The sequence below is a fragment of the Grampus griseus genome, assembly GCF_964374135.1.
Source record: "Grampus griseus genome assembly, chromosome: 2".
Classification (NCBI taxonomy): Eukaryota; Metazoa; Chordata; class Mammalia; order Artiodactyla; family Delphinidae; genus Grampus; species Grampus griseus.
In genome coordinates this window covers 86,823,341-86,849,309 of record NC_139018.1, presented here as the reverse complement: position 1 = coordinate 86,849,309, position 25,969 = coordinate 86,823,341, and the positions used below count along the sequence as shown (strand labels likewise).

The 25,969-nt window shown below is 51.6% G+C and overlaps 2 protein-coding genes across 5 annotated transcripts; one reads left to right on the top strand and one right to left on the bottom strand.

The window, feature by feature from the left end:
- Window positions 1-2,442: 2,442 nt before the first annotated feature.
- Window positions 2,443-19,575, top strand: STRC (stereocilin). The gene is made up of 29 exons (XM_082647703.1): window positions 2,443-2,786; window positions 3,088-3,873; window positions 3,963-3,987; window positions 4,736-5,990; window positions 6,959-7,021; window positions 7,132-7,242; window positions 7,414-7,580; window positions 7,749-7,935; window positions 8,052-8,167; window positions 8,436-8,568; window positions 8,942-9,124; window positions 9,408-9,446; window positions 9,614-9,781; window positions 9,936-10,001; window positions 10,536-10,661; window positions 10,970-11,028; window positions 11,856-11,979; window positions 12,093-12,205; window positions 14,431-14,566; window positions 14,977-15,173; window positions 15,365-15,455; window positions 15,679-15,835; window positions 16,445-16,614; window positions 17,251-17,406; window positions 18,168-18,310; window positions 18,502-18,650; window positions 18,880-18,977; window positions 19,074-19,221; window positions 19,417-19,575. The coding sequence occupies exons 1-29, from the start codon at window positions 2,741-2,743 to the stop codon at window positions 19,503-19,505; spliced, it is 5,301 nt and encodes a 1,766-aa protein (XP_082503829.1). The 5' UTR covers window positions 2,443-2,740; the 3' UTR covers window positions 19,506-19,575.
- Window positions 19,576-19,779: 204 nt separating this feature from the next.
- LOC309818747 (creatine kinase U-type, mitochondrial) lies at window positions 19,780-25,969 on the bottom strand. Of its 4 annotated transcripts, none has more exons than XM_082648652.1 (10): window positions 25,870-25,969; window positions 24,720-25,029; window positions 23,895-24,093; window positions 23,598-23,693; window positions 23,001-23,222; window positions 22,770-22,855; window positions 22,537-22,660; window positions 20,545-20,679; window positions 20,216-20,341; window positions 19,780-20,017 (listed from the first exon to the last, which is right to left on the bottom strand). In XM_082648652.1, the coding sequence occupies exons 2-10, from the start codon at window positions 24,866-24,868 to the stop codon at window positions 19,904-19,906; spliced, it is 1,251 nt and encodes a 416-aa protein (XP_082504778.1). In that variant the 5' UTR covers window positions 24,869-25,029; window positions 25,870-25,969; the 3' UTR covers window positions 19,780-19,903. The 4 variants fall into 4 exon arrangements, with proteins under 4 accessions (XP_082504778.1, XP_082504779.1, XP_082504780.1 ...); XM_082648653.1 differs by having other exon boundaries at window positions 25,777-25,914; XM_082648654.1 differs by lacking the exon at window positions 24,720-25,029 and having other exon boundaries at window positions 25,870-25,915.

The window sequence follows — 25,969 nt, the reverse complement described above, 5'->3', positions numbered from 1 at the left end:
TCCATTAGCCAGAACTAATCACCTGACCCCACCTAACTGCAAGAGATCTGGGGACTGCTTGGATCCTTAGTGAGCAATATATATCTATATTTAAGTTACAAAAGGCAAACCAAAAAGGGAGAAAAACAATTGCACTTTACAAAGGGAGGCCTCTGTTCTAGTCAGACAGAAAGTGCCCTGTGGTTGATTTGGGAGGTTGAGGATGCTTCAGATTTCTCAACTGCTTTGGCTCCTTGCAAGTATCTCCATTCCAATTGCCAGATCACAGAGCATTCCAATCACCCCACCAATCGAATCCATTTCACTTTAGCAACACACATGATTAATATCGTGCTCTGGACCCCCGTAATTTCAGTTTGTTGGCTCTGGTTTTCTCTCTTTCCATTTGCTCATCTGAGGATTGGAACTTGTCTTGCTTTTGTTGAACCTTACCATAGTATAAGCAGTAACTTGCTTGTATTGAATAAGGCTGATATCTTTGCTATAAATCCTAAGCACTTCATCCTCAGTTGGCAGATAGCCTGAATCCTTGGCAGCCACAGGATTGCTTAACCTGATTGCTCCATCATCATGTGGAGTGCCAAGAATTTCCCCTTCTGGGTTGAGGGAGTCCTCATTGTTCCCCTCTCTGCTTGATTCAGCTAGCTCCATACTTGTTCTAAAGGTCTTTCACTCAAGACACTACTTCTTGGTGACAATTTCTGTATTAATTAGGACTCCTTAGTTTCAAATAAAAGAATTCATATTGAGCTAGTCTAATAATAATAGTAGTCACATTTAGTGAATGTTTATTCTGTACCAGTGTCTGGCACATAATGGGTGCTTACTCTTTTTGAATGAATGCCAGGCACTGTGCTAAATACTTTAAATGCCTTATCAAATTTAATACTCATGACAACTCTATACTAGTATTTCTCCTTTTTACAGAAAAGAACACTGTGCCACAGGTTTAGAAACTGCCCAGGACATACTGCTAGTATATGCTGGAGCCAGGACTTGAGCCCAGCCATCTCATTTTTTGCTACCCTATTAGCAAAAAGAATTTATTATAAGAGGGTTGTTATAGAATCAAGGGTGGAAATTCAAGTGGATTGCAGAATGGGCTGGAGCCAGGAGCTAGAAAGCTGTTGGGAACCCAGGCCGTATTCTTCCTCTGATTCTCCTCTCTGCTTTTCAGACTAGATGTACCTTTGATAAGCAAAGAGAAAATATTGGCAAAGTGATACAATAGATCATTTCACTGGTTCTAACTTTTTGACTCACCTTGGAAAATCCCAGCACTGCCCTCACCTCCTTTGATTGCGTGGGCCAAGGTATTCTATTTCTTTGGGCCTCCATTTCCTCATCTATAAAATGAGAAGTTTTTAAAAGAGGATTCTTCAAGTCCTTTCCAGCTCTAAAATTCTATGATCGTGGGCTTCCCTGGTGGCGCAGTGGTTGAGAGTCCGCCTGCCGATGCAGGGGACACAGGTTCATGACCCGGTCCGGGAAGATCCCACATGCCGCAGAGCGGCTGGGCCCGTGAGCCATAGCCGCTGAGCCTGCGCGTCCGGAGCCTGTGCTCCGCAACGGGAGAGGCCACAACAGTGAGAGGCCCGCGTACCGAAAAAAAAAAAAAATTCTATGATCGTAAATGGACCTTCCAGGACAGAGGCACATTAATAACGGATTTAAACGTATGGGTTTGGGCTTTAGAGAAGGGTTCTAAGGAGAGAAGGACAGAATATGGTTTTAGTGGAGCCTGTGGTGAATTACTGTTTAGAACTGGTGTCAGGTAAAGGCCTTGGGGATATATAAACGGAGGGCAGAAAAGACTTCTCACCCTGACCAGATCAGAGAGATGGATCTCTCTCATCTATGAGCAGTTTCTGTGTGTGTGTGTGTGTGTGTGTGTGTGTGTGTGTGTGTGTGTATGCATGTGGGGAATAGCCTCCTTGCATAGTCACTTAATCTGGTTTATTTCTTTTCTCACCTCAGAATTTTCTAAGGGCTTTCTCCTGGGCCACAGGAAGAGAGCCAGAGGGCAAACCCAAACACTTGAATGGCCTAATGAGCAAGTCACTCCTCTCTGTGTATATTTTCTTATCCATAAGATGAGAGGTTTGGTCTGTGTGATCTCTGAAATCCTGCCCAACTCTTAACGTTTTGTGGCTCTGGGTACTGAATCAAAAGCCCCTCTCTTCCTGAATGCTCCATCCTTAGACCAGACCTTTGTCTTCATTCCTCTTCTCTGTTTACACCTGGCTGCCCAGATCCGTTCTCCTGGCCCCCTTTCTTCTTCAATTCCCTCAAATTCTACTTGCTTTTTAGCTCCTTTGGGCCCTCTTTTGTTCTTATATTTCTATTGTTGTTTATTTAATATTATTTATATATATTTCTGCAGACCCTCCCAGATTACACTCCTGATCTCCAGAACTGCTCCATCTCTATGTCTGCCTACTCCTATCTGCATCCTGGCTCCTCACTGAAGTTATATCCTTGGGTTCCTCTGAGGGCCCCCTGGGATCCCCTATCATTGGTCCCTCTGACAGGCACACGCTTCTCCAAAGCCAAAGGATCAGGTATTCAGTGGCTCAGGTGACAAACCTGCTGTCAGGTTACGGATATTGTTTCCTGAAAGACCACACTACAGTGTCAGTGGAGACTCAGGCTGCCTGCAGTGCCCTGCCCTCACCTGGCTATCCCACACAAGGTGAGAATAACCAGAACTCACCTCTAGTACCAGCGCTTACCTGGAAACATGGCTCTGAGCCTCTGGGCCCTGGTGCTGCTGCTATCCTGTGGAGGTGAGAGGAACAGTGAGCTGGGCTGGGGATGAAGGGGATGGTTGCTGGAAAGAGACTTAAGAATGCAGAGATTAACTGGTTCGAGAAAAAATAAAGGGGCAAGGAAGAGGGGCGGAGACTGGAGCTAAGGGAGAAAATGAGGGTTAAGAAATCAGGCCAAGACTTACTGTAGGGTGTTGAAAGGGACTCAGCTCACCATCTTTTTCACCTCATCTTTAGGCAGGGACTGGGCTCCAGGGCAGGGCTGAATTTGGGTTCCAGGCTTTTCCCTTTCAGTGATCTCTGGTTTCTCTTCTTACAGTGACTCTGGCCCCTACTGGGCCTCAGTCCCTGGACCCTGGTCTCTCCCTCCTGAAGTCTTGGCTCTCCGTTCTGGACCAGGCTCCCCAGGGGTCCCTCAGCCGCTCACGGTTCTCTGCATTCCTGGCCAACATTTCTTCTTCCTTTGAGCCTGGGAGGATGGGGGAGGGACCGGTGGGAGAGCCCCCACCTCTCCAGCCCCCTGCCCTCCGGCTCCATGATTTCTTAGTGACGCTGAGAGGCAGCCCAGACTGGGAGCCAATGCTGGGGCTGCTGGGGGATGTGCTGGCACTGCTGGGACATGAGCAGACCCCCCGGGACTTCCTGGGGCACCAGGCAGGTGTGCTGAGTGGACTTGCAGAGGTGCTGCTGGGAGCCTTAGTTCCCGGGGGACCCCCTAGCCCTACCCGGCCCCCATGCACCCGTGATGGGCCCTCTGACTGCATTCTGGCAGCTGACTGGTTGCCTTCTCTGCTGCTGTTGTTAGAGGGCACACGCTGGCAGGCCCTGGTGCAGGTGCAGCCCAGCGTGGACCTCGCCAATGCCACAGGCCTCGATGGGAGGGAGCCAGCCCCCCACCTTTTGCAGGGTCTGTTGGCTTTGCTCACCCCAGTGGGGGAGCTGGGCTCTGAGGAGGCTCTTTGGGGAGGTCTGCTGCGCACAGTGGGGGCCCCCCTCTATGCTACCTTCCAGGAGGGGCTGCTCCGAGTCACTGACTCCCTGCAGGATGAGGTCTTTTCCATTCTGGGGCAACCAGAGCCTGATGTCAATGGGCAGTGCCAGGGAGGTGAGTGCTGCTGGGTCTGGGGCTGGGCTGTGGCAGGGCAAGGAAGGGTGAGACTGGGGTAGTTCTCTTCCTTACTCTTTCCCTCCTAGGCAATCTTCAGCAGCTGCTCTTGTGGTAAGTAACAGGAGAGGAATTCTGAGGGATTGGGTGTGGGACGTCATCAGCCTCCAGAGCGGAAGAGGAAACTGATGGGAGGGGTGTAGTTTACAGGTTTTTGAGTGTGACTATCGAGGTTGGTGTCCCAGCTCTACCTCTTCCTAGCCATGTGACCTTGGGCAGGTTATAGCTTCATTCTATGCCTCAGTTTCCCCACTTGGGAAATATGGATAATATTAACTACCTCAGAGTTTTTGCAAGGGATTAAATGAGTTGATACTGTATGTGTAAACCACTTAGAACTGTGCCTTGCACATGGTGCTTGATAAATGTTAACTAATAAAGATGGGGTATGGAAAGAAAGGACGGGATTGCTTCCTCCACCCCTTACTGTTTCAGTACAACAGTGCCAGAGCACAGACGGACATATTCAGTTGCTGGGCAGATTTCCTGATCTGAGGCCAACCAAGGGTTGTGTTTAAGCTGCCTAAAAGCGTATGCAGAAAGGAGAAAGAAGGGGGCCGGGTGGACAGAAGGGACTCCAACTGCTCCTAGGTGATTTTTGTGCCTTGGCAGGACAGATCTCTCTCCCTTTTCCCCCCATTCCAACATTTAAACCGGTAACACCAGTACTCCCAGCGACCTCACTTTTGGAAAAGCCTGTGCTTGCCACCCTCCCTGCAGGGCTCTGGGCCGGGGCCAGAAGTCTCAACCTGAGGACATGTAAACTGATCAGATGCTCACCTGCTCCTCCCTCTGCATCCAGGGGTATCCGGCACAATCTCTCCTGGGATGTGCGGGCATTGGGCTTTCTGTCTGGATCGCCACCTCCACCCCCCGCGCTCCTCCAATGCCTGAGCACAGCTGTGCCTCTGCCCAGGACTTCCCAGCCCTCAGCCCACATCAGCCCTCGCCAGCGGCGGGCCATCTCTCTGGAGGCCCTCTGCGAGAACTCCGCAGGCCCAGCACCGCACTACAGCATTTCCAACTTCACCCTCTACGTGATCTGCCAGCACATTAAGCCTGTCTCCCCGCAGCCCCCTCCCAGCACTGCTGCCATCTGTCAGACAGCTGTGTGGTATGCAGTCTCATGGGCACCAGGTGCCCAAGGCTGGCTCCAGGCCTGCCACGACCAGTTTCCCGAAGAGTTCCTGGAGGCAATCTGTAGCGACCTCCCCTTTTCCACCCTGTCGTTTCCCAACCGCCGCTTGGTAAAGCGGCTCTGTGCGGGCCTGCTCCCACCCCCTACCAGCTGCCCTGAAGGCCTGCCCCCTGTCCCCGTCACCCCAGAGATCTTCTGGGGCTGCTTCTTGGAGAACGAGACTCTGTGGGCTGAGCGGCTGTGTAGGGAGGCGAGCCTGCAGGCTGTGCCCCCCAGCAACCAGGCTTGGGTTCAACATGTGTGCCAGGGCCCCACCCCGGATGTCACGGCCTCCCCACCCTGCCACATTGGACCGTGTGGGGAACGCTGCCCAGATGGGGGCAGCTTCCTGATGATGGTCTGTGCCAATGACACCATGTACGAGGCCCTGGTGCCCTCCTGGCCTTGGCTAGCAGGCCAGTGCAGGATAAGCCGTGGGGGCAATGATACTTGCTTCTTGGAGGGGTTACTGGGCCCTCTTCTGCCCTCTCAGCCCCCACTGGGACCGTCCCCACTTTGCCTGGCCCCAGGCCCCTTCCTGCTTGGCATGCTGTCCCAGCTGCCACGCTGTCAGTCCTCCGTGCCGGCCCCTGCGCACCCCACACGCCTACACTATCTCCTGCGCCTGCTGACCTTCCTCCTGGGTCCAGGGGCCGGAGGGAAGGAGGCCCAGGGGATGCTGGGTCAGGCCCTGATGCTCTCCAGTCTCCCAGACAACTGCTCCTTCTGGGATGCCTTCCGCCCCGAGGGCCGGCGCAGTGTGCTGCGGACAGTCGGGGAGTACCTGGAACAGGAGGAGCAGCCGGACCCCCTGGACTTTGACCCCACTGACAGCTCCAGCTCTGGTGTAAGCAAGATGGAGCTGCTGGCCTGCTTCAGCGTGAGTGATCTGCCAAGGTGAAAGCTCCTGGAACAGAGGGAAGGGCCTCCATGGGAATTCTCTACTATATTACTGAGAGGCAGTAGTGTAGTGCAGCGGTTAAGCCCACAGCTCTGGAGTCATACAGGCTTGGGTTTACATCTTAGTTCTGTGATCAACCCTGGACAAGTTTTTAACCTCTCTGAGCAATATTTTTGTCATCTGCAAACGAATGGGGAGAATAATGGTGCCACTCTTTTTAGGATGGCTGTAAGGATTACATCAGATAACACATGCTGTGGCCTTAGCACTAGTATATGATATAAAAACAATATATAATAAATGTTATCTCATTATTCTTCCTGACTTTTTGATTTTCCCCCTTTCTGCTCCGGAAAGGAAAGGGATCAAGTTAGAGGACTCTAATTCTCTCCCTAGAGAGTGAGAATTGGAAACTGGCAAAATATAGGAAGATAAGGCAGAAATGAGAAAAATTCAGGGTGATTGCAAATCAGAAGAGTTGGGTTTCAGGTTCAACTATGCCACAAGTGAGGTTTTAGGCGAGTAATTTAATTTGGTTTTCCTGGGCTTCAGTTTCTTCTCTGTAGAGTGAAGGGGCTGGAATATGTGAATACCTTAGTTCATTCATTGAGTTCCGCTTACTTGTAAGGCACTTTGCTAGGTTCTGTAGGGAATATAAAGATTCCTTACTCCATGTTAGGGCCCACTTTCTCGAGTCCTGGGACCAGTGAAATGTAATAATTTGGTTCATATCTACAAGTATTTACTGAGCCAACTATGGCCCTGGCATGGGAAAGGCTATAGCAAACGTGGTCCCTGACCTAAAGGAGTGTAACATCTGAGCAGACACACATACTAGCTTCGGATGAAGGACAAGCATTCTAGCAAGTGGAGTTGGAGTGCCTGGGGAAGCCGCAGGAGGGACAGAGGAGACAGCTCTCTTGGCATCTTGTCTGTCTCCCCTCCAGCCTGTGCTGTGGGATCTGCTCCAGAGGGAGAAGAGTGTTTGGGCCCTGCAGATTCTAGTGCAGGTAACAGATGCGGGGGGGTGGGGGGACAGTATGCGGGTGGACTGGGTGATAGCTGTGGCCTGAGGTCCCTGCCCAGTGAGGCCATAACCACCATGACCTCCTACTCCCAGGCCTACCTGCACATGCCGCCAGAAAATCTCCAGCAGCTGGTGCTTTCAGCGGAGAGCGAGGCTGCTCAGGGCTTCCTGACGCTCATGCACCGTTCCTGGGCCCAGATGCAGGTGGGCACGGAGGGAGAAGGGAACGAGGGTGGCGGGGGAAATCTAGGAATCAAGAGCACCTGGAACTAGGTAGGCAATGGGCTCGCTCTAGCAGAAGGAGGAACTCAGCAGGGGAGATGGCCAGAAGAGTGGGCATCCCCAGAGCCGGCATTCATTCCTGTACCCCCACAGGTGCCACCATCTGAGGAGCAGGCCCTGGGTCGTTTGACAGCCTTGCTGCTCCAGCGGTACCCGCGCCTCACCTCCCAGCTCTTCATCGATCTCTCACCACTCATCCCCTTCTTGGCTGTCTCCGACCTGATGCGCTTCCCACCATCCCTGTTGGCCAATGACAGTGTGTAAGGACCTTGTACCACTCCTCCTGACCCTGTCAGGGTCAGGCCAATCCCCCCCACCTAGAGCAGCCCCTTCAATTAAAACTGGGGAGTCTCCTTCCTGTCCATGACAGCAGGTCTGCACAGAGCCAGGGAACAGGGCCAAGGGCTAAGACCCATTACTCTCCCCAGCCTGGCTGCCATCCGGAATTACAGCCCTGAAATGAGGCCTGAACAGAAGGAGGCTCTGGCACGGCGACTGCTGGCCCCTGAGCTGTTTGGGGAAGTGCCCGCCTGGCCCCAGGAGCTGCTATGGGCAGCGCTGCCCCTGCTCCCCCATCTGCCTCTGGAGAACTTTCTGCAACTCAGCCCTCATCAGGTATGTGGACGATCCTTTATTTGACTAGGCTGTTTTCTGATAGGTGGGATGGGAGTCAGTGGCATGTCTCCTAGTCCCACAGTGACCCCAACACAAGCTGACCTTCCCCATCTCAGATCCAGGCCCTGGAGGATAGCTGGCCAGCGGCAGGTCTTGGGCCAGGACACGCCCGACATGTGCTGCGCAGCCTGGTGAACCAGAGTGTCCAGGATGGAGAGGAGCAGGTGCGCAGGTGAGTGGTTGTGGGACCGGTGATCACGGCCAGAGCCGGGGAGAGGCAGGTACAGCTGCCATGATGGGTTGGGGTCCTAGAAAGGAAGGGGCAAGAGAGTAGGCAGTGGCCCCTGGCGGTGTAGGGCTCCAGGAGAGAGGCCTGTCTCTGGCATCCATATTTCCTAGTTTAGCGGTTGGAGTGCTTGCTCCATGTACCCACATGGTCCCTGCCTTAGTACCAGCCTTAGTACCAGCCTCAGTGAAGGCCAGCTTCGTACCCTCTTCAGGCTGGGGCCCCTCGCCTGTTTCCTGAGCCCTGAGGAGCTGCAGAGCCTGGTACCCTTGAACGATCCAATGGGGCCGGTAGAACAGGGGCTGCTGGAATGTGCGGCCAACGGGACCCTCAGCCCACAAGGACGGGTGAGCCCCTCGGCACAGGCCTACAAGACTCCAGGCTTCCCGTGGGGGGTGGTCTGTGTGGAGGATGTGCCCAGTCATCTCAACCAAGCTTGAGCACAGTTGGTGCCAGCCCTTGCCCCACCTTGGCTACCTTCGTTCCTTACTTCCTTACTCCATGGCCATTCTTATCTGTTACCACCCCTTCGGGACCCTGCTCCATCTGGTCTATGACATCTCGAACATATCCTTTGATGTCTTGAACCCAATCTGCTCCTCTCCCATCCCTGGTTCCAAGCCATTATCCAGGCCCTGGGAAATCCAGATGTGGGATTAGAGAGGAGGCTTAAGGTTCACCTGTCTTTTCTCTCCAGTCCCAGACCTTCTTTGGTTACAGGTAGCATATGAACTTCTGGGGGTGTTGCGCTCATCTGGAGGAACTGTGCTGAGCCCCCAGGAGCTTCGAGTTTGGACCCCTCTCTTCCCTCAGCTGGGCCTCCGCTTCCTGCAGGAGCTGTCAGAGCCCCAGCTTAGAGCCATGCTTCCTGCGCTGCAAGGAACCAGTGTCACACCTGCCCAGGTGGGCCTATCTCACTCCCTGGCTTCCATCTGCCACCCACGGAACCTCAGTCAAGAGAATTACATTCAAGGATACCATTGAGCCCCCTGAAGCCTCCTTTTCCTCTGTCCCAAGGAGGACTCCCTCAACCCCCTTCCTCAGATGAAGAAGAGCCCAGAGCCAGGCTGGTCACTGGTGTGGTAGAGAGGGAGCTGGAAGTTTTGGAGGGCGGGCCCTAGGGACCTGCTTGGGACCTGGTTGCCAGGACCTGAGAGCTGTTGTTTCCTGTCCCATCCTCCCTTAGGCTGCGCTACTGCTTGGACGGCTCCTCCCTAGGCGTGACGTGAGTAGCAGCAACTTCTCAACATCCCCCAGAGCTCTCTGTCCACCCCACTTTCCCTGGCTCCCTCTCAGCTCCCCTCATACCTGCCGCCTTTCTGTACTGTGATTGTCCTCTTCCCTACCACCTGGCCCAGCTTCTTCAGGCCTCTTGTCTCTCTTGCTCCCCAGCTGTCCCTGGAGGAACTCTGCTCCTTGCACCCTCTGCTTCCAGGCCTCAGCTCCCAGACATTCCAGGCCATCCCTAGGCGAGTTCTGGTTGGGGCCTGTTCCTGCCTGGCCCCTGAACTGTCACGCCTCTCAGCCTGCCAGACTGCAGCACTGCTGCAGACCTTTCGGGTATGAGAGCAGCAGGGAGGATGGCCAATCAGGGATGAGGGCTCTGGTTGGGAGGAGGGCATCTTCCCTGTGCCCAGGGAAGGCCCCTCAAACCTCATCACTTTTACACACACACACACACACACACACATACACGCATCTAATTCTCATGCAGGTGAAAGATGGAGTAAAAAACATGGGTGCAACAGGTGCCAGTGCAGCTGTGTGTATCCCTGGTCAGGTACGTGTGGTTTCTCCCGACTGAGCTCCTCTCCACATCCCAGGGATGTTTCATATGGCTGGTGCTGCCCCACATTCTCTCCCTGCAGTGGCCCCGAGAGTCCCACCATGGTGGGTCTGCAGTGGCCCCGAGAGTCCCACCATGGTGGGTCCCACCCTTGGTGGGTCTGTGCCCACCAAGACATTCATAGCTCTCCCCAGAGCCAGTTGCAGGACAGCATGACATCCTAGAATGTCAAAGCCCCAAGGGTCTGAGAAATCTTCCAGGCCAGTCATCCTATTTTCAGATAAAGGGACCAAGGCTCTGAGAAACTGAGGGAGTTTAGTCCATCAGGTGCCTAATCAGCAGTGACACTTGACCACCACTGCCTTTTATGTGAGGGCTCTTGGGTGTGCCCTGTTAGAGTGGCACATGCCATTCCACCCTTCTCCTAGTTTTGGTCCCTTCCTGCCCCCATGGTTCCCCTTCTTCTTTGAGGCCTGAGTCCAGACCCTTTCACCTATCACTACACTGCTACACCCACCCCACCGGCAGCCTATCCCCACCACCTGGCCAGACTGCCTGCTGCCTCTGCTCCCACTAAAGCTGCTACAGCTGGACTCTGCTGCTCTTCTGGCTAACCGAAGGCGTTACCGGGAGCTGCCCTGGGCTGAGCAGCAGGTAATTCTTCCCACTACCCCAGAACTCCCTTCTCTCACTACTTTCCACCTCCCTCAGCTATCCCTCAGACATACGGCACATTATCCCTAGCATCCCTTATGATGTGACCTACTTTGCTCTTTCCTTTTCCCTCCTCCCTATTGCCTCATTTCTGTCTCTCTCTCTCTCTCTGTCTCAGCAGTGGGCATTTGGGAGAGTAGGAGGCTGGTGGGACCCACAGGGTGGAGAGGCAGCAGTGGGTCCAAGGCATCATAGGTCCTTGGGCAATATCTCTGCTGGGAAGTGGCTCCTCTTTCTTTCTCCTGTAGGCACAGTTTCTCTGGAAGAAGATGCAGGTGCCCACCAACCTGACCCTCAGGGATCTGCAGTGAGTAACTTGTGTTGAGCTGTGAGTTTAATTCAACTAACATTTTTTGAGTGCTTACCATGTGCCAGGCACCATGTGATATGTGGGGGAGTGGGGGTGTGAGGATCAGTGATGCATAGCCTCAGCCTGGGGGGTCTTCTTCTGGCTCCTCCTCCCCTGACCCTCCTGCCCTTCCATAGCACAGTATCTATCCTGATTGGGTTCAGGTCCTAGCCCCATCACCTGTTTGTGATCCTGGGCAAGTCATTTAACCTCTCTAAGCTTCAGTTTTTCCTTCTGTAGAATAAGAATTAAAATGGTACCTTCCTACTACCATAGCATTGTAAATCAACTATACTCCAATAAAAATTTTAAAAATAAATAAATAAAATGGTACCTTCCTATAGGTTGTGAAGATTAAATGAGATAAGGCATAAAAGGTACTTAATACAGTGTCGGGCCCAGTGTAAGCTTCTGGTAGACATTTGCTAATTAATCCTTCAGAGCCACTGACCAAGCAGGAATAAACAGGAGTTAAGTATCACCTTACTTCCACCCACAGTAAAAGAACCATGGGCTTCTGAAGACGTGGCTCTAGTCTCACTTTACCACATTTCTAGTAGAATGATGCTGGGAATGTCACCTGACCTCTGTAAATCTTTATTTTCTTCTCTGATAAACAGTGATGATGTTGTGGGAAGCCAGTGAGAATATCTATGGAAAGATATTTCTCAAACTGTAAATTACCGTAAATGAACATCTGTACTTGTGTTGAGAATGTTGATATCAAGGAGCAGACAGGCTGTGGCACGTGTTGAATGAGCATCTACCCACTCACACATCTACAGGGTTCTGGGTACTCTGGCAGGGGGCATGTCCTGTGAGTTTCTGCAGCAGATCAACTCGATGGCAGACTTCCTTGAAGTGGTACACATGATCTATCAACTGCCCACTGGGGTTCGAGGGAGCCTGGTGAGAGGGGTGCTTGTGCATTAGTGGGAGCAGGGAGGCGGGGATGCTGGGTATAGAACCCAGCCTCTATGCTCAGCTCTGTCCTAAACCTGCTTCCCTACCCTGTCCTACAGAGGACCTGTATCTGGGCAGAGCTACAGAGGAGGATGACAATGCCAGAGCCAGAGCTGGCAACCCTGGGGCCAGGACTGAGTGGGCTGGACACCAAGCTACTCCTGGACTTACCGTAAGGCTACAATTGGAGATACTGGATTCTCAGAAGGCTCAACCTAGGGTAGAAGATCTGCCCTTAGGAAATACCTTAGAGGTGGTGTTTTTCTGTCTGGTGGTGCCCTGACATAAGTTACGGCCTAAATCAGAGGATTCTTTTCAAAGTTGTGCTAGGGGAACTTTCCTGGTGGTCCAGTGGGTAAGACTGCATGCTCCCAATGCAGGGGTCCCAGGTTCGATCCCTGGTAGGGGAACTAGATCCCGCATGCATGCCGCAAGTAAGAGTTCGCATGCTGCAACTAAGAAGTCCGCATACCGCAACGGAGTCCGCATGCAGCAACAAAGATACCGCATGACACAACTAAAGATCCCACATGCCACAACGAAGATCCTGCGTGCTGCAACTAAGACCTGGTGCAGCCTAAATAAGTAAATATTTTTTTAAAAACGAAAAACAAAGTTGCTCTAGGTATTGACTGGCTCCCCAAACAAGGCCCCAGCATGGGACACCTGAGCGTGGCAACATTGTGATGTGAGCTGCCAAGCAATATATATACATATATATATATATATATGTATATATATATATATATTTAATATTTATTTATTCGGCTGCGTTGGGTCCTAGTTGCAACACATGGGATCTTCATTTGCTGCGTGCGGGGATCTTTAGTTGCAGCATGCGGGATCTTTAGTTGTGGCATGCGAACTCTTAGTTGCAGCATGTGGGATCTAGTTCCCTGACCGGGGATTGAACCTGGGCCCCCTGTATTGGGTGCATGGAGTCTTAGCCACTGGACCACCAGGGAAGTCCCCAAGCAATCTTATTATAACCTAGGCCACATTAATAGAGGTAGAATATTTAAAATGAGGGAGGTAGAAGTTCCCTGGTGGCCTAGTTGTTAGGATTCCGGGCTTCCACTGCCATGGCCCAGGTTCAATCCCTGGTCATGGAATGGAGATCCCATAAGCCACATGGCATGGCCAAAAATAAAAATAAAAATAAAAAATGAGGAAGGTAATGATTCAATTCTGCCCCACAGGACTGTAGTCTGCTTAGGGAACTGTGTTCTCAGAGGAGTAGGTAAAGATAAAATGTATGAAGCATGTGATAAATACCTTCAAATACCCCAGGGGCTATCAAATAGAAAATAGATTGGCATGTTTCTGAATGGCCCCACTGGGCATGACTAGTACCAGCGAATGTAAATCAGATTTTTACACAATGTGAGGAAAATTGTGGTAGTGAGTTCCTGGCCACTGGAGCTATTCAAGCCTAGTCTGGATGGCCCCATAGCAGGAATGTTGTAGAGCAAATTCAAGTATGCATGAGGAGAGAGAAGACTAGATGAACCTAAGGCGGCTCCTAAACTAGATACTCTAGGAGTTTATGAGTATCTCACTCACAGGCTTCTTTTCCCATTTTGCCCCCATGCTCACCCCATTGCCAACTGAACTGTAAGTCAGAGTAGGAAAAAGCTGGTGTTGGTCTTTCTGGGAGGTGACTCCATCCTTACATTTTTATAGACCTTCCCACAGATTTTGGCTTTTGTACTACTTGTTCCAGTTCCAGACTTGGCAACCCTAGATAGAGTACATGGTGTCACTTCTGATTTTTTGGCAAAATGGCTTTTTAAAAAATGCCTTTCGAACCTATTTAAATATATTGGTTCTTGGAGATAATTTAGAATCCCAAAGACCTGGATGAGGTGAAAGATCCTGGACCTGAGTTGGAAGACCCGCGTTCCTAATTTGTGAAAGAGAGATGAGAAAATACCTCTCTTACCCCCAGGTTTTGCCATAGGATCAAATGAGATAACGCCTAAAAGAACTTTGTCAATTGTATAGTGCTCTACGAACGAGAGGGGACCTTCTCACAATAAGTAGAGGAAGGGTCGTACTGTGGAAAACAGGAACTGAGAGGAAGACCCCACCATTTGATCTCTTTGAACCTCAGTGTTTCATAAAATGGGGGAGGGGACTTAGTGATACTTAATATTTGGGGCTTTTGATTCCATTAGATGAGGTAGGATTGTTTGTTACTTCTCAAGAAGACTGGAAATACGTCACTCCCTTTGTTCTCTCCCTGCAAGCACTGTGGTGGGAACTGGATCTGGGGCTTCCTTTCCAGGGCCACAGGGTTTGGTCTAGTGTTACCTCTTGTCTGGGCAATGTGGCATTCTGTGGTCCCTTCTCAACTTGGCTCCATTCTGAGTCCCCCCCACCGTCAAACTGCTATAGGATCCGGCTGATGGACAGACTGTCCAGTGAATCCATTATGTTGGTGGTGGAGCTGGTACGAGGCACTCCAGAGCAGCTGCTGGAACTGACCCCACCCCACCGGGCAGCCCTGGCAGAAAGGGCACTAGAAAACTTGGTAAGAGTCCACACCATCAGACTCAGAACTGTAGCCTGGGCCATTCTTACCACTCAGACAATGCTCTCTGTCTTCTAGGCCCAGACCTGAACTTTTGCTGCCAAACAGGTTTTTGTCTACAAGGCCTTAGCCCCTAGATCTACCTCTGTGTTTATTCCTTGATAGTCTGCTTCATGTTTCTTGTCCATATCCCTTGGAGTATAAGAATTCCTTGGATTCCACCTCCCAGTCTTCCTGCCTGCTCCTGTTTGGGCTCATTGTTTAGAAAAGTGAACAATGACAATGAACTTCATAGGGTCTTGGGTTGGGAGCTGGAGGGAGGCAAGGTCAAAGGTCTTGGTGTCTTGATCAAAGAGACTGGTCCTTTGAGACAGCAGTGCATTGTCCCAAGGCCTGATGCCCCTCTCCAGGCTCCAAAGGAGACAACAGTGTCAAGGGAAGTGCTGGAGACATTGGGTCCCTTGGTTGGATTCCTGGGGATAGAGAGCACACGACGGATCCCCCTACAGATCCTGCTGGCCCATCTCAGTCAGCTGCAGGGCATCTGCCTAGGAGAGCCATTTGCCACAGAGCTGGGATGGCTGCTGTTGCAGGAGCCTGTTCTTGGGTACGGACCTCTGGGAACTTCAGATTCTAACTCATTCTTCACCCACCCTCTCAACCACCCTTATCAGTGGCAGCCCATTCAATATGCTTGAGGTCCTTGGAGCCCTGAGTCCCCAGTCCCAGCATGTCTTTCCTCTTCCTTCTCACAGTTCACTCAGCATCCCAATCCCTGATCTTCTTTCTGTCCCTCAGGAAACCAGAGTTATGGAGCCAGGATGAAGTCGAGCAAGCAGGACGCCTAGTATTCACTCTGTCTCCCGAGGCTATTTCCTTGATCCCCAGGGTGAGGTGAAGGAACAAGGGAGGGAGTAAGAGCAGAGAGGGGACTGGGGAGCTGGTTCCAGGGAGCTAAGACCAAGGAAGTTGAGGGCAAAGGGTGTGAAGCCCAAATTTAGCAGTGGTGGGGGGGGACTGCTAAAAAGAGACAGGACTTTGGAATTAACAGCTGTAGCAGCTGGCCCTGACCTGCCCGGCTCTGCCCACCCTCCTTCTACCTTCTCACCCAGGAGGCCTTGGGCCCAGAGACCCTGGAGCGGCTCCTAGAAAAGCAGCAGAGCTGGGAGCAGAGCAGAGCTGGACAGCTGTGTGCAGGGCCACAGCTCACTGCCAAGAAAGCAGCCCTGGTAGCTGGGTTTGTGCGGCCCACCGCAGAGGATCTCCCAGGTGAAACTCCCCACATGCCCATACATGTAGCATGGTGTACAGGAAAGAGTATCCAACAATGCAGTCAGACTTGTGCCCTTTAAGCAGATTTGTATAACTTCTCTCTAGGCTGGGGTTTTCTAACCTCTAAAGCACAGAGGTGTGAGGGATGATCTTCAAGGTCTCTTCTAGTTCTAGGGTTCTATAGCTCTGGGAATTTATAACTCATTATATTTTTAGCCCAGGACTCCCCTTTCCCTGCTCGCTTATCCCTGTTAACAGCTAACTCAGCTCTAGGCTTGATTAAGCGTGGAGCTCTCTCCTGGGAAGACGCTTAGGATGGAGGAAGGTGACACTGTGGGGCTAGGGACCTGGGTTCCAATCTAGATCTGCCATTCAGTCCTTGAGCAACCCCGTCGGTCTTCCATCTATACAATGAGGGGCTTGTCCTCTCCAGTCACTTGTTCTAATATCGAGTCCTATAAATCTCACACTGTAGTAATCCCTTGAGCCATGCTGCCCATATTGCCCTGTCCTTCAAAGGTTGCGGGGGGTCATTCCATCTATAGCTATCTCTCTGGGCATACTTTAGTACTACACTGACCCCCTGGCCCTGCCTTCCCCCTTTAGAACCTGTGCCAAATTGTGCAGATGTACGGGGAACATTCCCATCAGCCTGGTCTGCAACCCAGATCGCAGAGATGGAGCTTTTAGACTTTGAAGACTGCCTAGCACTGTTTGCAGAAGACCCAGGACTTGGACCTGAGGAACTACGGGCAGCGATGGGCAAAGCAAAACAAGTTAGTGATGGAGAGTCAAGTTGGGGTTGGAGGTGGAATAACATGAGGAAGCCGGCTGGGTGTGATATGGAACGCAAGGGAATGGATAGCTGGGTGAGGGGTGGGGGACAGAGGAGATAAAAGAATTAGAGGGTTTGGATCCTGAGTAGGAAGTCAGAGGGGATGAATACTGAGGGAAGGAAGCTAGTGAAATGGGTAGAGGGACTAGAGAAGTGGTTACCAAACTTTAGTGTGTAGCAAAGTCATCTAGGGAGCAGGTTTTTTAAATGCTTATTCGAGGATCTCATGCTAGACTCACCGAAGAAGAATCTCTGAGGATGGGGTCTGGGCATCTGCATCTTAACAGTCACCGACCGCCCCCAAACCCCAAGAGTCTGGTGCACGTAAGAGTTTCGAACTCATGGACTAGAGTCTGCTATTCTTCACTACTGAGACTCTAGAGTCTTTTAATAACACCTTAGTCAGAGGAACCTTAATCCAGTCCTCTCATTTTACAGTTGAAGAAATTAAAGACCCAGAGAAGGCAAGTGATTTGTCCAGAGTTACACAGCTAAGGTCAGAGGCAAAACTAAGACCCAGCATTCTGACTCTTAATCCAGTGCTTTTTCCATTCACACTCTTCCTCTCTTTCTCTAGTTGTGGGGTCCCGCCGGGGGATTCCGTCCTGAGCAGATCCTGCAGCTGGGTCGGCTCTTAATAGGCCTAGGAGAGAGGGAACTACAGGAGCTGAACCTGGTTGACTGGGGTGTGCTGAGCACCCTGGGGCAGATAGATGGCTGGAGCTCCATCCAGGTAACATCTTCTCTCCTCTCTACCACCTTCCAAACACCCATCCCACAGATACAGGCCTCTAGGGCATCTAAAGCCCAAGGAATTTCTTTCCTGTGATCCTGCCTGGCCATTCTTTCTATCTTTTCCTAATACCTCATACTAGTAGCCTTAGGAACTCTGTGATTTATTCACTCTGAGGCCCTGGACACATAATACTTCCTTCTGCCTCCTTTCCCTTTGGCCTTCTTTTTTTCCATCCTTCTCTTTTTTGGATCCTCAACCTTTCCCATGGCCATTGGATCTTCAGGTCTTTTTTTTTTTAAATAAATTTATTTATTTTATTTATTTATTTTTGGCTGCGTTGGGTCTTCATTGCTGTGCGCGGGCTTTCTCTGGCTGCGGCAAGCGGGAGCTACTCTTGGTTGCATTGCATGGGCTTCTCATTGCGGTGGCTTCTCTTGTTGCGGAGCACGCGGGCTTCAGTAGTCTTGGCTCGAGGGCTCAGTAGTTGTGGCACGTGGGCTTTAGAGCACAGGCTAAGTGGTTGTGGCGCACGGGCTTAGTTGCTCCGCGGCATGTTGGATCTTCCTGGTCCAGGGCTCAAACCCATGTCCCCTGCATTGGCAGGCGGATTCTTAACCACTGCGCCACCAGGGAAGCCCGGATCTTCAGGTCTTAATAATAAAAAATCCAGTAGCACTTGTCCCTTCCCTAAGCAGTTGCCCATCCCTGACTTCCCCATGACTTCTCTCCTTACCCTGTGGCCTCCACCCCCACCCCAGCTCCGGGTTGTGGTCTCCAGTTTCCTGAAGCAGAGTGGTCGGCACGTGAGCCACCTGGACTTCCTCCACCTGACTGCACTGGGTTACACGCTCTGTGGACTTCGGCCAGAGGAGCTGCAGTATATCAACAGTTGGGAGTTTAGGTCACCTGTGGAGGAGGCTGTGGGTGGTGGTGCTGAGGGAAAAGTGGGCTCACTGGGGAGGGAAGGATCATGCAGGAGTGGTCCCATGGAGGAAGGGATCTCACCTGAAGCCATTTCTACCATCAGCTCATGACCATGGACCCTTATCACCATGGCTGAAACCTTCTCCCTTCCTTCCCACTCTTCCACAGCCAAGCAGCTCTCTTCCTGGGCAACCTGCATCTCCCATGTTCTGAGGAACAACTGGAGGTTCTGGCCCAGCTCCTTGTGCTGCCTGGTGGTTTTGGCCCAGTCAGTAACTGGGGGCCTGAGATCTTCACCGAAATTGGTACAATAGCAGGTAGGGAGACTGGGCCACTGATGCTGCTGGTTGTCAGGGGTTGGTTTCCATACCATGGATGGACTGGTTGGAGGACTGCTCTGGAATTCTTAAGGTGGGAGTCTGAGAAGGTATTTAGGTAAGAGGTTGGAGATGTGTTGGGGAAGGTCTATGGTAGGATACCTTGGGATTATCTGGAGAAGGCCAGTATAAGATAACATTTGCATGCCCATCCCACTTGCTTCAACAGCTGGAATCCCAGACCTGGCTCTTTCAGCACTGCTGCGAGGACAGATCCAGGGCCTTACCCCTCTGGCCATTTCTGTCATCCCTCCTCCGAAATTTGCTGTAAGTATTGATGGAGTGGGGTCTGGGGTGACCACAAGAGAGCCAGGGCCCAACAAGGGCTACAGTGGATGTCCTGATTCTTGCTTCCACCCCTAGGTGGTGTTCAGCCCCACCCAGCTATCTAGTCTCACCAGTGTTCAGGCTGTGGCTGTCACTCCTGAGCAAATGGCCTTTCTGAGTCCTGAGCAGCGACGAGCAGTTGCATGGGCCCAGTATGAGGGGAAGGAGACCCCAGAACAGCAGGGTGAGTTCCCAACTGCACAGCTTGACCCACCAACGCCTGACCCAGAATCTGAACCCTAACTTGGTACTGGTTGGTTCACAGAACCCTTCAGGGAGGTCCTGGAGTGAAGGGATCTACAGGCAGATAGTTTCCAAGTATCAATGGCTCCTGTGGAGCAGAGCTGTGATATTCTTTCCATTCTCTGTCTCATTATAGGTCGAAGCACAGCCTGGGGCCTCCAGGACTGGTCACAACCCTCCTGGGCCCTGGCATTGACCATCTACTTTCTTGGCAACCTGCTATGAGCCTGTCTCTGCAGTTAAAGAGAGAGATTGTTGGGAAAGACATTTTAAGTAATAATGAATAAAGTGCAAATGGAAGTGCAATCTAATTATCCTCAGGAAGCTGATGAGGAATATGGGTAAAATGCTAATGCTTTCCACCCACCTGAGAATCAGTGTTCCTGGCATGCCATATCTGGAGTCTCTTTCCATCACAAATAATCCCACTGCCTTTTTTTTCTTCTGGAGGCTAATTCCTCCTCATCCCACCATTAGAAATAACACAACTGGAGCGTAGCCAGTAGTCTTTACTAGGACAGAGGGAGTGAGGGGGGAAAGGGAGGATCCAGAGTAAGGAGAATGGGCCACTGTTAGAATGGCAGAGGTCCTGGGAGTCTTGAGTCATCTGCTGGGGATGGGAGTTAATGCTTGTTGGGGAGAGGCGGAGGGACGCGGATATCCTGGCCTCTCTCCAGACGCCGTTCACAGTCAATCAAATAGTTTACTCCATCGATGACCAGCTGCACCAGCTCCACCTGAAGGACACTAACCCTTGATCTCTGCTTGCCACAATCTGACTCTCTTCCGCACTGATTTGACTGCTCTGGGAACTCGTTTCCAATTTCCTCCCCACTCAACCTGAATTTCATTTCAGATTCTATTACATTCCTGAGGCTCACTCCCTGTCACATCTCAACCCCCACAGACCTATCCCGAATCCCTAAGAATCTCACCTCTGACTTGCCCAGTCGGTCCAAATTAGAGATGTCAATGATGCCGCCTGTGGCAGCTGTGTCCACTCCTCCAGTTCCACGTTTTTGGAGTCTTAGGTTCTCTAGGATCTTTGGGAAGCGGCTATCCTAGAGGGGAGATAGAGATTGGGGGGCAGGGTCAACAGAGGCAGAGATTGGTCCGACCTGAAAGAGCCCTGAACCCACTCAGAGCTCTTCCCCTTGACTCTTTAGCTACACTATGTCTGCTCCTTTCCAAAATGCCCAATCCCTCCCACCCATACACAGCCACCTTCCTCCTTCACAACCCTCTAACTCCACAACTCCTTTACTTTGCTTAGCAGGGGCAGTTTGATGTGCACTCCTGCCCGAAGTCCAGTGCCTAGGTTAGATGGACAGGTCAAGATGTATCCCAAACGCTCATTCCACATGAACTCCCAGCCACGCTCCTGGATCAGCCGCTCCACCTGAGTGCAGAAAGGCTCTGTTAGTGAAAAGTCAGGGATATGCTAGCCTTCCCTTAGCTAGACCCACAGGAACTCTAGAAAATATGTCTAGAAACAAAGACTTGGGATGTGAAAGAATGACACTGATTTTTTTTTTTTTTGGTGGAAATGGCTCATTATCATGCATAAAAGATAATTTTGATGTTGCAAGCCCATAATGATGAGATTGTGCAAAAATATCCTGTGTGGAAGAAGAGAAACCTGAGGGAATGATGCATTAAGGATGATCTAGGGAGATGAACAGAGGTGGTAAACTGAACTGAGAAAAGATCGATTATTCAATGAGTTCTGCATGCATTGACATCTTTACTTTGCTAATGAGCCTAGAGCTTGGAAGATTCTTTCAGCCAGAAAATGAGGTTGTAGGCTTTGCAACAGGAAGAGGCAAGGGAGCCTGTTAACTGTGGAAAGAGCACATGTGAGAAAGCAAGAGGAAGGTGAAAATGCAGCAGAAGAGCCAGATTCATAGTTGTGGAGGGTGGGGGAGGAGTGTGGGAAGCATGTTTTTGTCTCACGTAAACATCCTAATCATGAAGATGACTATTAGAGTTGAAGAGACTGGAGATCTGCCGGAGTTGATGGACATGAAGACCACTACCTAACCTGAGTAAGGGGACGCTGTTCCTAGTTCAGAAAGAACCATGGCATAGGGGGATATTGTATATGATGAACAAGGGGAAATTCTTCCATCTAGAATAGTAACAGCAGTTAACACTTAGGGAACACTTATTACGGGCCACGCACTTTACATGCATTATCTCACTTAAACCCCACAACTTAAAATGTAGGAAGTCTTACTCTCCCAATTTTACAGATGAGAATACTAAGGCATAGAATTTAATATGTTACCTATTACTTGCTAAAAATAACAGAAACTTCCCAGCCAAGATCTAAACGGAAGAGGAGCTCTCTCCCTTTACAAGTTCAAAATAGGACTGTATACATGAGAAAATACAATAAGGATTGGGTTTATGGGGATTTGTAATCTGGAATTGAATATGGAGACCTAATCCATATAGGACTGAGGATTCAGTTCAACTCCTCACGCAGAGCAACGCATTTTAGAACTTAGGCCATTCCATCCTCCACCTTCCCTGGTTTCCCTCCTACTCTCAGCTTAAAATCTAGACATGCTACTTTAGCAAGAATGACAGAATCCAGAGTTAAGGCCTACCTTGGCTCCCAACTGGGTGGTTACATTAGAATCATGAACATACCAATCTCTCACTCCTTACATCCATCCAGGCTTAAACCTTTTCCTTATCTGCACATCCCACCATCCCACACCACACCCCCCAGACACTGAGCCACCATCTCATTTACTCCTTCTTTGCATTATTTGGCAACTGCTTTATTTACTTCCTTAGACTCCTGACATTCTTTCTCTCTTCCTATTCTTAGGGTGACCACATATCCTGGTTTTCCCTGGACAGTTCTGATTTATACCTCTTGTCCTAGAGTGATTGGTGGTGATCCTTTTCACCATCAAAAGTATCCTGGGTTGGTTGATAAATTATATGGTCAATCTACCATTTTTCTTTTTCTTTTTTTTTTTGTGGTACGCGGGCCTCTCACTGTTGTGGCCTCTCCCATTGTGGAGCACAGGCTCCGGACGCGCAGGCTCAGTGGCCGTGGCTCACGGGCCCAGCCGCTCCGCGGCATGTGGGATCTTCCCGGACCAGGGCACGAACCCGTGTCCCCTGCATTGGCAGGCGGACTCTCAACCACCGCGCCACCAGGGAAGCCCCAATCTACCTATTTAAATTTGTTTTTTCCTCAAGTCCTCCCACCTAGTTCCCTTATACACTCTTCTCCGACCTCTTTGAGACCTCGGCAGAATCTTTCAAACACTTTCTTCATGTTGCCACCCTTCTCCATGGAGATGACCCGTGTATGATCCTCCTCATTCACCCAGATCAAGAAGCTCTTCTCATTGTTGTGCCTGAAGGCAGGAGAGAGGGAGGGACAGGGATTAAGAGGCAGGGCAAGAATTGGGGGAGATAGGAAAAAAAGGGCACTTATAGGGGCAGGGGGTAAGCTAAGCCTCATACCAGATTCCACGAGCATCTGGCCAGTCTCGAGCCATTCCTGCTGCGGTCAATAATGGGGACACAGGTTTATCAAACAGGAAGTGGTCCTGGAGAGAGTAAAGGGACTTGGGTTAAGAATCCTCACAGTAGCCCCTGGGCTTCTCAGAGCCCATCTACCTCATCTGGCCCAGCCTCCCCTGACTCTTCTTTCCATCTGCCCCTCCCGCCCAGCTCGCTCTCAAAGCCCCTCACATCAATTAGCTGCTGCTGCTCAGCCTCTGTCATCTCACTGAGCCGATAGTAGCGTCCAGCCAGGTCACCCTTCAGGCCACTCAGTGCCTCCACCACAACACGCTCCACCTCTCGTCGCTCTGCCCGGGTGCAGGCTGGAGGCAGGCTGAGACCCCGGATACTTCGGCCAGTTCTGACTCTTGTGGACAATACATACCTCTCATCAAAGTAGCCAGAACGGATCTGGGGAATCAGAGAAATTAATGTAAGTCACAGAAACACAGTGGATGGGAGCTGAGGGCCTTTGGGAAGGAGAGACCTTAAGGACTAGAGCGGTCCTCATTGCCTGCACTGGAGGAAGCCCATTGGGCAAGCACTCCAACCGAAAGGGCGTTGTAAACCCTCCCCCAAACCTGCCCACCTTGGGGGGTGGCCATTCTCATCCACCCTCTCCTCTCTACAGAGGCTGCTCCTGAACATACAATTCTTTCCCCAGACAGACTAAAAGCTCAGCAGTATAATGACTATGAGTCAGGGTATAATTATGGTTGAAGGGACTGGAGAAACAGAATGTTGTATATAAGGCAATGCAAGTCAGAAGTGGAATATTCGACCTACCTTGCTGGCATCCAGGTCAGTGGTATGTTTCATCGTCTGGGGGTTATATCCATTGTGTCGCTCTTGGATCACAGGGTCAAACAGCTCAGCAAATACCTGAGGGGCAGTTCAGAGGAAGAGGGTGGTTAAGGAGAGGGAATCCCTTCCCAAGGTTTAGTTGTGGATTGATTTCACTGGGTGAGAAAACATGAGTATGGATGGTCCAGTCTTAAGGGTAAGTGAGGTCTTTAGGGGAAAGGAGCTGGGATTACTGGGGAGATAAATTGGGTCACCAGGGGAACTCTGGGGGCCCCCTACCTCATAGGTCTCCTCATCACCAGCTACCATGCCCACAGTCTTGATGAAGGGGTGGCCAGGGTTGTCCACGCCAGTCTGGATACATTGATCTAGCGTCCAACCAGTGGGTGTGGTCTTGTCGCAGAGCCGGGCATAGACTGCTGGGGTCAGGTGACTGGCCATGCAGTTGTTGTGCTTTCGGAGGTCTGGGTACTCAGCACTAGGGAGGGGGTACCAGTAACCATGGAGGGAGGGCACAGGGGGCCTAGACCCAGTGCACTCAGCTGGGAGCATGTCTGGCTTTGTTCTTTGGGAGGAGGGGAGGTTAGAGGGAGCTAAACCTTGGTAATCTCATCAGGGACTTTCAGGATCTATTCTTTCTCAAGAGTTCTAGCTTCCTCTGGCTGGAGGCTCAATTCTCCCAGACCTGCTCAGTTCTTTCCTCCCATGGACACAACATTAGGGATGGGGGGAGGGGAAAGACTAAGGAGGGGAATTCAGGAAACGGGAGAGAACAGCAGGAAAAGGAGATGGAGGAGAGCGGAAAGGATAGTTCCTGGCCTCTCAATTAGGAATTTGGGCAGGGTAGGTGCAGCCAGAACTCACAGGGCCAGAGCTGTCCTTGGGGGTGGGAACTGCGGGCTCCAAGTCCTCAGGAATGCTTTCACCTTATGGTTTTGGCCTCCATCCCCACCCCCACTGAGGTTTTCAGACTGTCCAGCGCCTGTACTCCAGAGCCTTCGTGACTATAGCCCTTCTCTATTGCCCAGGTCCCCATCTCCATCCCCGTTAGCAACTACCCGTCCCCCACCCCCACCCTCACCCGGGCGCCTGAGACACTGATACCTCGGGGGATACAGCCTCCGTCGTTCGCCGGCGGCTCGAACAGGTTCCGAGCGGAGAAGAAACCCAGCGGCTAGAGACCCAGCTCCAGCCAAAGCCAGGAGTCTGAGCCCCGGGCGGGCAGACAGGAGACGAGAGAAGGGACCAGCCATGGCTTGAGGGTCTGGTTACGGAATCCCGGAGTAGGAGCTGGCTCAGGGCAGGAACCGGGAGGGAGGATGCTAACAGGCTGACTGAGAGCCGGAGGTGGGTGCGAGGCTGGAGCCGAAATGGAGGGAGGCTGGGGCGGGAGTGGAAGCCGGTGCCGACCAGGCTGCAGGAGAGGCGCAATGAGCTAGCGGCGGTCGGGCGCAGGAGAGGGAAGCAGAGCTGCAGTCTCCAGGGGTGGGGCTCATGCAGGCCCCGCCTTCCCGCCTGCCACGGCCCTAGGTGTGCGGGGGCAGAGGGCAGGCACCACCCACCAGGTAGATTAGGAAGACTGGAGATTCGCAGCCCTAGGCCGGGGAACGGGCCCACCTGAGATGAGGTCGCCCAGATTTCAGCACCAAGTAGAGGACAGCACCCAAGGGGACAGGAGAGACCCGAACACCCTTCCCCTAAGCCTCCCGGTTTAATAGGAAACCCGTTTCGTCGCCCTGTGGGTGTGAAAGCGTGACACTACCCAACCTCTTCTCGTTTTTTCGGCCTGCCTCAGCAACCTCTTCATCTTCCCAGGGGAGGCGGCCTCGGGGAACAGTGGAATAAACACAGATACCAGAGGAAGACAAAGAGAAAGCACACAGGCAGACGCTGAGAAAGACACCAGCTGCCTCAAGGTCACCTTTTCCTTAGAACCAGGAAGAGGACCAAAGCTCCTCCCTGTCACACCTGTGCTCTCCTTATAAGGTTGTGGAAGGATTCCGGAGAGAAATCAGGGAAACAGGAACTCTTACCCCATCTGTGCTGTGTTGCCCGCCCCCACAGTGCCCCCAAGTCTGAAGCCCTGCTCTGTCCTTCCTCCACTTCTCATGATCCGCCACTTTTCCCCCTCCTCTGCCCTCCTCCCCATCTCCTACTTCACCTTTGATCTTTTACTTCTCAGAGTCTTTTCCAGGCTCCGACCAGTTTGCTGCTCACAGGACTCCCTCTGAGTATTCTCGGCAGGCTTGCCTACCTGTTGTTTGTGCTGGGCGTGGGGCTGGAGTTGGGCAAGGAATTATTATGCTTTCTTCTCCTCCTCTCCCTTCTCCCTGCTCTCTGTAGCTCCCAGTTCC